The sequence below is a fragment of the Macrobrachium nipponense genome, chromosome 37 (genome assembly GCF_015104395.2).
Source record: "Macrobrachium nipponense isolate FS-2020 chromosome 37, ASM1510439v2, whole genome shotgun sequence".
Classification (NCBI taxonomy): domain Eukaryota; kingdom Metazoa; phylum Arthropoda; class Malacostraca; order Decapoda; family Palaemonidae; genus Macrobrachium; species Macrobrachium nipponense.
The window spans coordinates 34235890-34247069 of record NC_061097.1 but is presented as its reverse complement, the minus strand read 5'-3'; the positions used below and the strand labels follow the sequence as shown (position 1 = coordinate 34247069).

At 38.7% G+C, this 11180-nt stretch overlaps 1 protein-coding gene across 2 annotated transcripts in view; it reads right to left on the bottom strand.

The window, feature by feature from the left end:
• Window positions 1-2366: 2366 nt before the first annotated feature.
• The window catches only part of LOC135209100 (uncharacterized), a 50791-nt gene continuing 41977 nt past the window's right edge, over window positions 2367-11180 (bottom strand). For both annotated transcript variants that reach the window (XM_064241698.1, XM_064241699.1), the window contains exons 5-12: window positions 9998-10119; window positions 9443-9617; window positions 8464-8567; window positions 7907-8040; window positions 7303-7400; window positions 4719-4887; window positions 4405-4522; window positions 2367-3425 (exon numbers count right to left, since the gene is read on the bottom strand). In XM_064241698.1, coding sequence (XP_064097768.1) covers window positions 3203-3425; window positions 4405-4522; window positions 4719-4887; window positions 7303-7400; window positions 7907-8040; window positions 8464-8567; window positions 9443-9617; window positions 9998-10119 — 1143 coding nt within the window. In that variant the 3' untranslated portion in view covers window positions 2367-3202. The remainder of the gene's footprint in view (window positions 3426-4404; window positions 4523-4718; window positions 4888-7302; window positions 7401-7906; window positions 8041-8463; window positions 8568-9442; window positions 9618-9997; window positions 10120-11180) is intronic.

Below are 11180 nucleotides of genomic sequence, written 5' to 3'. Positions count from 1 at the left end.
GCTTGCCCAGCACACAGTTCCTTACAGCGAAATGTACTGTTGGGAAAGTATAGTACTGTCACTGCACCTTATACGGTACACTGTAAACGTTACTTAAGATTCTTTGCAGCGTCCCTTCGGCTCCTGGCTGCAAATGCTTTTATTCCTTTTACTGTACCTCCGTTCATATTCTCTTTCTTTCATTTGACTGTCCTCAACCCTCTCCTAACAATTGTTTTAAACATTTCAGCCCTCAATAGTCCCAGCGCTTGGCCTGGGTAGAAAGTTTATATTCCAGTCAAATACAATCTTAGAATATGACTATAGATGTACTTCACTGTATTCTTTTTGTAGAAGTTGGGTTGAAATCTTTGGTTTCTTTTTTTGTAGAGCCTTGTGCTTGCTTGCTTGTATTTTTGCATGGTGTTTTTACATTGCATGGAACCAGAGGTTATTCAGCAATGGGACCAACGGCAACGGCTTTACGTGACTTCCGAACCACGTCGAGAGTGAACTTCTATCAGCAGAAATACACATATCTCACTCCTCAATGGAATGCCCGAGAATCGAACTCGCGGCAACCGAGTTGGCACAGGAACATAGTACTGGGTCCATTCGACATTCACTGGACTTGTTCAAAATGGTGAATTTCACTGATTTAAACTTTATTATTATTGTTATTAATTAAGATGTTGTTGTTAAATAAGATGACTTCCAATTCTTTCCTTTTCCTACATTAGCGTAGACGAGCGAAGAATCATCAGCTAAACTGAGAAGACTTAAGATAGAGGTCAATCTTATCCAGTCGATTAAGACAGTGACCTCATTTCAAGGTTGCAAAAATGTCAATTTCTCAGCCTTATCCCTGTCCAAAGGCTTGAGATATACCTTTAAAAATAATAGAGTAGATAATGCATAAATTCCTCTCCCCCATCTTCTATTGCCGTATTCAGAAGCTATATAACCATTTAGGCATAAGGCCTGCTGCTCATGGCTTGACAGATTCCACTAGTAATAGTGCCTTACCGTCCTGTGACCCAGAAATAGTCTGGTGGGGTTTGGAAGATGTCCCATAGGCTTACCTGCTGAGTCACCACCAGCCACTGCCTGGTTCCCCCAGGTCATAGCGTGGGTGGATTGCCTTCAGGGCTTTTCCCACAATGCCTCTGCCACTCACAAGTGAACTTTGACCCTTCAATTGGAATCTGAGATGGACTTGTGAAAACCACAACGTAAGGAGTTAGGAAATTAAGTGATGCCGTAGTGGAATTCATTTGCATTTTATGCATCGTATATCATCTTCCTTAACCTCTCTCTCTCGCTTTCTCTTTTTCACTGTCTCCCTTCTCTCTCTCTCTCACGTTCAATCTCTTTCGTGCGCTCTCTCACACACACACTGTCTCCACATGTATTTAAAGTTGTCCAGAGAGTTCCTGGACATCATGGTTCATTACAGAAGCATATTAAGTGCGTCATGATCATTATCACGATGATGCACGGCCGTACAGTCGTGCCCATGCGCGCTCTAGCACGCATGAATAAACAAACATGACTCAGTCGAAACTATTAGTTTAACTTATCTTTTGCTTTTTTTCGAATAACAGACGTCTTAATTCTTTGTGTGTTCTGTGTTGTTTCTCGTTAAAACTTCTTTCAAATGGACAGTATATGTGTCTGTGTATATATATATATATTACATATATATATATATATATATATATATTTTTTTTTTGAGGACTGGAATCAGACAAGGAGAAAGTTCAAACTAACTTTACTGAATTGTTGTTTTTGATTAAGCTGGCCTTGTGTCAGCACGGGCTCTTGTTCCTAGAGCAGCCCGTAGAAACTTCATTGAACAGAGACGGCTGTATATATAATGCAGCAGTGCGGACGGAAACGTGTAGTGTCCGTCACGCACGCACGTACAAAACACTACATTTTAGTTTATGGTATAAAAAACTATTTACAGAAGAAGGACGGACATTTGGCGAAATGCCGTCCTTACAACATAAACAAATAAAAAGGCAGCAAATAAGATTAGCCGAAACAGTATACTATTCTTCCCTTAATGCAATGTATCTTTTATCAAAAAGTAATATATATATATATATAGATATATATATATATATATATATATATATATATATATATTCTCCTGTTAAAACAGGATACGTCTCACGTATAAAAGGCCCATTAAAACACTGGTTTAAAGCTAAGGACCATATTTCGGTGGACCAACTTCCACCCTTGATAAGGAGCCTTTTATACCTGATATATATATATATATATATATATATATATATATATATATATATATATATATATACATATATATATATACATATATATATATATATATATATATATATATATATATATATTATAGCCTTATTCTATAGATATGTTCATTAACTTTATAAGTTGAGGTCAGTGGTTAAAGCAGAGGTAAGATTGAGCATCGGTACAAAGCCTTACAAACTATACTTAGGACAAAAGCATTCAAGCAGATTTGATTTTATGGTTGCAGATAAAACAGCCCCTTGGAATGGAATATAGGATTTAGGCTAAAGGCCGAGCGCTGGCACCTGTGAGGTCATTTAGCGCTGACAGGGAAATCGAGTTGGAACGCTTGAAATGTGTAACAGGAGGAAAACCTCGAAGCAATTGTACTATGATATGATTGTCAGGAGAGGATGGCTAGCCAGATGGAAGAAAGAGAACATGATCGGAGGTACAGCAAATGGAATGAAAAGGGGCTGCATTTAGTGGCCCTAGGGATGCTACAACCTTAAGTAATGCCTATACAGCGCACTGCGTGAGGTTGTGGGTCAGTTTCCACTTCACTGTACACCCCAGAACTTACTTGTAAACACTTCACCTAAGTGACAAATAAGTTTTGTGTATCAGTAAGCAATTTTACCTCAAGTGCATCTCTTTCACTCTGACCTCAGCTAACTCAGAGGTCACTTGATGTCACTACAGTTCTTTCTTTTCTTCTTCTTCTTCTTCTTCTCACTCAACTACTCCAGTTATAGAGGTGTTGATCACAACCAAAGCTCTGAGCTGACACCCATCTATCTATCTATCTAGGTTAAGAAAGCCTTGTGGTAGCACGGGCTCTTGCTAAAAACAAGGTAGCACGGGCTCTTGCTAAAAACCTCCACCTAAAACATCCACGTAGAGTTCTATATCCTGTGGCCCGTCCGCTTGGAAACCCTCCTCCTCATTCTTTCTGCCTCCATACCTGGGCACCAAGTAGAGAACCTCCTGACTTTCGCAGGTGCTTTGGGGGCGCCCCCGGCCTTCCGCCTTCCAAGGTACCCTTCAGAAACCCGATGTGGGAGGGCAGACAGAAGAGAACCGACCTGCCGATATTGGGCAGGGTAGCCCGAGCCATCTGTTTCTGCCACTCCCTGATTCCAGTGGTGTCTCCGATGTTTTCGAACCTGTGGGTGAGATGGAAGGAGCTTCTTCAGATAAAATGGTAGTGGAATTAAAAAAAGAAAGTCGGGCCAAGGAAAGCGAGAGGAAAGGAGGTGATACAGGTGTAACAGGAGGAAAACCTTTTGCAGCTTCAGAGGTTCCGGGAAGAATACGAGCGTAGGTACAGCACAAGAAACGAACGGGGTTGCAGCTACGGTCTCCAAAGGGAGGTTGCGAAGAACCTGAGTCAAGCCTACAATGCACCGTGTGAGTGGCGCTGATGGGGTTAATTCCCTATGAGATTTTCTTTAGATGAAAGCGAGAAGATTATTCAGATTGGGAGTCAGGCAATGCCTGGTCAGCATTTGGATGGGTGAGAAACTTTAAAATACAGTTAATATTTCTGCAATTTGGTTTTTTTAATGTCACATTAATGACAGAGTATACTAATGCCTTCATTGAAAATTGACTCGCCCATTCTCTCTGAGTAAAGACTCTGTTGAAAAATGCACATGCACAGACTTTGGCAATTTGAAAGAGGCCCAGAGACTGCACAGCCAGTAAACTACAAGTGCAATTACAAATACACAAAAGTAAATTACAAATCCTGGACTTGATTTTTCACAAAAATAAATCACAACTCCTGGGCTGGATTTTGCACAAAAATAAATCACAAATCCTGGGCTGGATTTTTCACAAAAGTAAGCTACAAAACCTGGACTGGATTTTTCACAAAAGTAAGCTACAAAACCTGGACTGGATTTTTTCTCAACCAACTCTTCTTTACCCCCTGTACAACCACCCCACAAAGTTCCATTGAAATCCATTTATAGCTTTTTAAGACATATCATAGATCACACACACACACACACACGGGTGAGATAATATATAAACTGTACATCATCATCAGCAGAAGTGGCCATCTCAGTCCTTTAAGTTAAAAAAAATGTTTAAACTACCACTACTGTATTACTATTACTGTCTCCAAAGTTTTACATGTACCATACAGGGAAGAAACGGCCGTACTCCCACACAATACGGGAATCGAACAGGTTCCTTATGAAGGACAGTAGCAAGGAGTCACTCGGCATATATCTGCGACCCAGGACACATATTGCCTCTGGAAATAAATGGAAAAATGATTAGAGAGCTAAAGAGATAATACATGAAGTGATGAGTTAACAAACAAATGGATCAATAAATAAATACACAGAATCTAAGCCCATTACCATAACCTAACCTAACCTAACCTACTAAGCCCATTCACCTAACCTACCTAAACTACTGACACCATTAACCTAACCTAACCTACTCACCTGCATCACTCTTCCCCTCCTTCAGGGATTGCGCCAGTTTTGGGAGACCAGGCGAACAGACCAAAATCACAGCAGAAGAAGAAGCATGGGGGCCGCTGAAGTGCCCCAGGAGCCATGGCTCGGCATTGGGCAGGATACTCTGGTCACTGATGTTGCAGATGTCGTAGACCTATGGCAGAGACGGTTATTAGTACATAAAGTACAAGCTGACGATAGGGTAAAATACCGAATGGTCACCTGGCTTGTACCGTGGAGCAACCACCTTCCCAAACATGTACTTTGAACACCTCGATACCTCTACTTTCCTCTCGAATTAAGTTTTTTGGGTCGATCTAGGTCCGCGGCGGCCTAGACTACGGCAGTTGCGGTTTTTCTGTGCAGTTTTACCTGCTGAACAAGAATTTTAGGTAATATTTATTCGGACGACTGTAATTAACATCCCAGGGTCCAGTACTAAACACGGCGAAATACATTGGAGGTCCCAATGCCTAGTGGATGTCGTATCCGCGGTTACGTTCCTTGCAGTCAGTGCGGAACTATCCTGTAGAATTACCAGTTTTTTTTTTTTTTTTTTGGTCCCATGTCACAAATTAAGGCCATCATTTCCGATTTTCTTCAAGGTGGTCGCGCTATGGTAAAGGACAGGTAGCCATTCGGTATTTTACCCTATTGCCTAAAGGAAACAATGAATTAACTATTAGACCTACAATTCTGGTGAATTCATTACAGTTCATTAGGCTTTACTAGTTCTCTAGAACCTACCTGTTCGTTATCATGTCTGGGCAACTTATGGCAGCTTACAGTCAAGAAATAGGACACGGCTCAGGGAATTACAATAAAATATTATCAAGGTCATGATGGGATTCGTCACGTATATTATCATAATATATGACCAGGAAAGAACACAGGATGGACATAGTCGAGTATTTGGTTCTGCATAAAAAAAAAAAAAAAAAAAAAATTGTAAATATTGAAAATCTAGATGTAAACACAAGCAAATAAATCAAGCAAGTACGAAACACAAGCAATTAGCCTGAGTAAGAATGATAACCAGATCAAATTTGATCGTTTTTAGATTCACAAGAATAGTGTACTGAATGTACCAGAAAATATGAAATAAACAAAATCGAGAAAGAGACCTGAACTGAAAGTTTTTCTCCAAATGTCGATTGCCCTGATCAAGTTCCTGCAAATCTCAGCGAAAGAAGTTTATTTTTCATCACGTTCCATGTGGTTGATTGACACCCTGGTACTAGCTAGCTGTCTCAACTCTCTGTGCAGCTGTCAATCAAGGTGAATATTTTATCTGAACACTTCACCTTGAATCTAAGGTTAAATTATTTCACTTTCTGGTTTCGACAATTACTATTGGGCTATAATCTTGATTTTTTTTTATGTTTGAGTAAGCAACTATATATATATATATATATAATTTATATATATATAAGATATATATATATAGATATATATATCTATATTATAATATATATATATATATATATATATATATATATATATATATTGTGTCTATCTGGCGAAATCTTGCAAAACCTCTTACGAACTGGATATTGGTACAGCAGTGAATTGCGCATGCGCGAACCCTTGTTTACCGCCTCAGGCTTATCAGTGTCAGCAAGAAAAATGGCACCGGAACAGCATGAACCGCAGAGTAATACATTAGTTTTCGCCGAAAAACAAATGTTTTCAGGCTTCAACGAGCTGAAAGAAGCCACAGACATCTATGAAGACTCAAACTTTCAAAAATTGTAGGTAGATCTATATTACTATTCCTCGGGCCTAGACTATGTCAGTTGCGGTTTTTATGTGGTTTTACCTCCTGAAAAAGAATTTTAAGTAATATGTATTCGGACGACTGTAATTAACATACGTAGGTCAAGAACGATCGAATCGGCCCTGAAAAGAACTCCGAAGAGAAAATTAAAATAGGGTTTGAAATACACAGAAATCGTGCTCTGCTGTGTTCATGGTGGTAAGGAAAACTACCAAAGTCGCTCCTCTGGTAAACGGCCAAATCAATCGTAAGTAATTGCAGCTGATGGAGAAGACGATAGAAGTTACCAGCTAGTGAAATGGTAAAATTAAACAAAATTTCAGCACTATCCCATAAAAATTGGTAGAGTTATGTTTTCGTAGCACAAAAGAGCGGGACAAAACTCACAAAAGAAGGGGGGTGGCATTTTGATAACTTTAAAAAAAGTGGGACAGATGTTCAAAAAGCGGAACTCTTGTCATATAATACAGTATGATTAGCAAACTGGTAAACGGATACAGCTAACTGCCGTATCTACAGCAAGTCAAGAGCTCAATACGGCACCACTAACAGAATCTGCTGCCGTACCCACACCGCACTTATTTGTACGACAGGAAGTCTGAAATTGACGCATCGAAATTCACTGCCGTACCATTTTTCAAGTTTAAAGTTTAAAGCATTAAAAGTGAGTGTGAAGTGTGTATTGGGCTATTTACACCTAAGTCAAAATTTAGGGTGTATTATAGCCATTAAACATACGCAAGCACACAGACAACTGCATGACCATTAAAAAAAAACTGTAAATCACTCTACCTTCTTGATTCCTGTGTCCTTGAATTCACCAATCAACTTATCCACCTCTAGACTGATCCCTGGAGACTCCTTCGTGTGGACGACCAGAACAGACTTGACTGTAAGTTAAGATAAATCAGTTTGTGGTAACTACACAAGTCCGTTTGAATATTCTATTCTGTGGTGGCTTGCTTTAGCAATTAAAAGATAAAATAGCGAGTCAGACGCGCTGCTAGTGAGGCTAAGATTCATTAGCGATCAGGCGTTGGAGTATGAATGGAGATTGATTGATGCGTTTTTTTTAACGACCCTCTTATCGACAGCGGCTTAATAACGGCCTTAGCATTAATAACATTATTAGGAGTATATTACAGTATACTACAGCTGTATGGTATACAGCGAAAACGTGTTAAAAATAAATAAATAAATAATTGCCTGATCGCGCATGAGTGTTTACAGGAAACGTTACTGTGATCTAAAGTTTATATTCAAGTTTTGCACTCTTGTTTCCCTCTTTTTCATAGCTATTTATAAACATTTTTACGCATATTAATAGTAATAATAATAATAATGTATTTTAATGCTTATTGTTTAAATGAATAAACCCCCTTTTATTTAGACTTACTGTTTAAATTGACAGGGGTGGATGCCTGTGTTTTGTTGACAGAGTAGTGCTTCTTCTTCCGGGCCCACAAGATGGCAACAGCCACAATACCAACAGCCACTACAGATGCAGCAATTGCATACAGATGTACCGGCCTAGGATGAAATGTAGCCATGCATATTTCATTATACTATGCTAGAACAAATATGATACATAAATTATTATATATTGGCCACCGTGAACTTAACAAAGCCTATAGCCTAAAATGATCTTTGTATCGAAGTATGATTTACATTTGCAAAAAGAAAAAAATACAAAAAATAGGAATTCACGTATAGTCAGACAATGATCATGCACAGTTACGAGCGAATCACGTACACCTTAGTATGGATACTTTATTTTCATATATAAATAATAATATATCATTAAAGTGCTTACCGGATCGTTGGTATATGTGAGATATTTGAAGTGTCGTAGAACGTCTTGAATTGGGGAGAGAAAGATGCTTAAACGTTAAAAAAAAGTATTCCCTGTAAACCTAGAGAGAGAGAGAGAGAATCCACTCTCTCGTAACTTACGTCGTTGGTTGTACCGGAACCTGTTCGGGCGCCGAGCCTTTGTCGAGTTCCATGGTAAATGCAGCTGGACATATTTCGTCCTCGGCGAACAGGTCAGCGTAAAACTGGAAATGAAGATGAGGATGAGGAGTGAAATAAAGTAATTTCCATATATTTCGTTATTAATTTTTTTTTCATAACATGCATACATTCTTCAAGAACGAGCTGATAGGCTGTGTGAAGTTGATTACAGGGTTGCCGTTTTGAGGAATTTCGTCTATTAGTGTGGCTTTCTGGTGACATCTGGCAACCTCCGTGGCTTTTCCGACCACAGGCCACGGCACTGAAGAAAAAAATTCTTCACTTTGCCTTTTTATGTTTTATTATGAAAATAAAGATATAAAACATATCCTGCTTATTTAAACAAATGAAATTTATTGAAATCCTTTATTTTTCTTCGTCAAAAATACTTTATATTGAGCTAGTGACGTGTAGTTTTCTAACATCACGGGAAATAATTATACATCGGAAAATACGCATTCTAACCATTAAATCATAAATAAAGTAAAAAAAATAAGATGAACTGCCTATGGTAACACTGCTGAAAGCCAATGTTGTGAAGAAAAAACGGCATCACTACTGTGATCTTCCCTAGCACACTTCTACAAAATAGAAGAACGGTAAAAGGATAGACAGAGGGATTAGAAGAAGAAGAAGAAGAAGGCGAAGGAAGGCAAAGAGCAGAATTTAAAAAAAATTGCAAATGACAGTAAGCAGATATTATAAATAAAAACTAATTTGTAGACAATTCGATCAGAGAACAGCGGTATAGGTTACAAAGAAGTCTAAAAAGAGTCAGCTATATGCCTTACTGATAGGCCTAGTTTGGTGCAAAATGGACAAGAATCGGCGGCCCCTCATAATTATTTGAATACAGAACCAAACAATTATCATCTCTCCGTTAAAAATAAGCAGTTTAACGCAACCGAGCAGCACCAACCTTGACGTACACTATCTCCTGATTAGTGTAATTTCCCAAAAGGGTAACGTCAGTAGCAGGTGGCACACGGTCCGCTTTAGCCAGCAGCCGCCTTGGATACCGTTGGTAAATCTCCACACGGTAGTCTCTCACTTGCTCTAGAGGTTTCAACCTCAGGACCAGATGAGTATCATTGCTGCGAAAAGAGAAAGAGGAGGTTCTACATTAAATAGAAGTATCTACAATCAGAAACCTTAGGCCTATGTTTTAGGAAGCAGATGAAAGTTTTGATAGCTCTTTTATTGTTTGATAAATATTCACCGTTAATCAAACTTTAAAACTGACAGGTATAGATGGGGTGAGGTTGGCCAAAGTCTTTTGAAAAATGATCAGGTTGAATCTTTTGGTTGCCATCCCAAAATTCCCAAATGATAATAGGTTTCATGCTAAATGCCACCAATGGAAAAGCTTGAGAAGCTCCCTTCTGGAGCAGTTCGGTTAAACCGCTTCAGTTCAAATTTCAAATTTGTTTTTGTTGTTGGTTTAATGACATAATTTAAGGACCAGGACACTTACAACAGATGCATTACGACTGCTTCGATCATCGAGACCTTAGGAATCTGAACGACTTTGGATAAAACACTTCCACACTTGATTTGAACTTTCTCGTTGTGGCAGTAGGTCACTTTGCCCCGGTGCTGAAATGGAAAAAGAATCATGGAAGATTTCGGCAATAATTACTACTAACATCGTTCAGAATGTGATGGCATTCATATAGTACAAGCTTGCGAGATCATTCATCATTAGTATTATTATCATCATTAACACGTGAAAAGAGTGGAAACTCGGAATAAGTGTAAAAAAAAAAAAAAAAAAAACTTGGTAGGCTGGGAGCTCACTAACTGACGTAACGTTACCTAGGGCCTAAACCTAACTTTATAGTACCGCGACTTTTAGATTTCCCTAAGTGCTTAAAGTTCAACTTTATCTAATATAGTGAGAATTAACTACGAACTTAATACTGGCAATAGACAAATAAAGGTATGAGTTAGCAATTTTGGAAAACTGATCGACAAAATGGAGTTCTATAGTATTGTCCAGTAGAGTTTCGTCTAGAAGAGAAAGAGGGAGAGGCAAAGACTTGATGATAACACAACATAGGACCTTGTTTAATACTAAGGTGAAATGAGAAGAATATTGTTAGGAACTGCAATTCCAATTGAGTATACTCTTTGACGGTAGAGTTCAAGCTACAACTCTTCATGTGGCATTGACAGTTGAAGTATATTGGCCTAGATTTTCTTTATACTATGGGACTAACATGCTTCTACGGGATAGTAGAAAAGAAGAAATGAGTCAAACCAAATACGAATAGCATTAATAAGTGACAAAATAAGTCATTTAAGTAAACAGAAAGTGAAGCGTAATTCACTGAAGAGGAGGAATGGCAGTGTCGGAAACTTATATACACAGAGTGATGTCACAGCCACTCAAGTGAAGGAGTTAACAACCAAAGCTGAACTGCATTTTGTAAAGAGAGGATATTGAGGAAAACCAGAAAAGCAGCTGCGCAGCTTTTCTCTCTCTCTCTCTCTCTCTCTCTCTCTCTCTCTCTCTCTCTCTCTCTCTCTTTCTTTAAGCCATCTTTAAAAAAATAACTTTTTAATGCGTAGTTTGCCTATCAGAGGAAATGCTGCAGCTGGACTGATAAATCTTTGGAGGAAAAGTCACCGACCCGAATCTATGATGTCATCTTCGA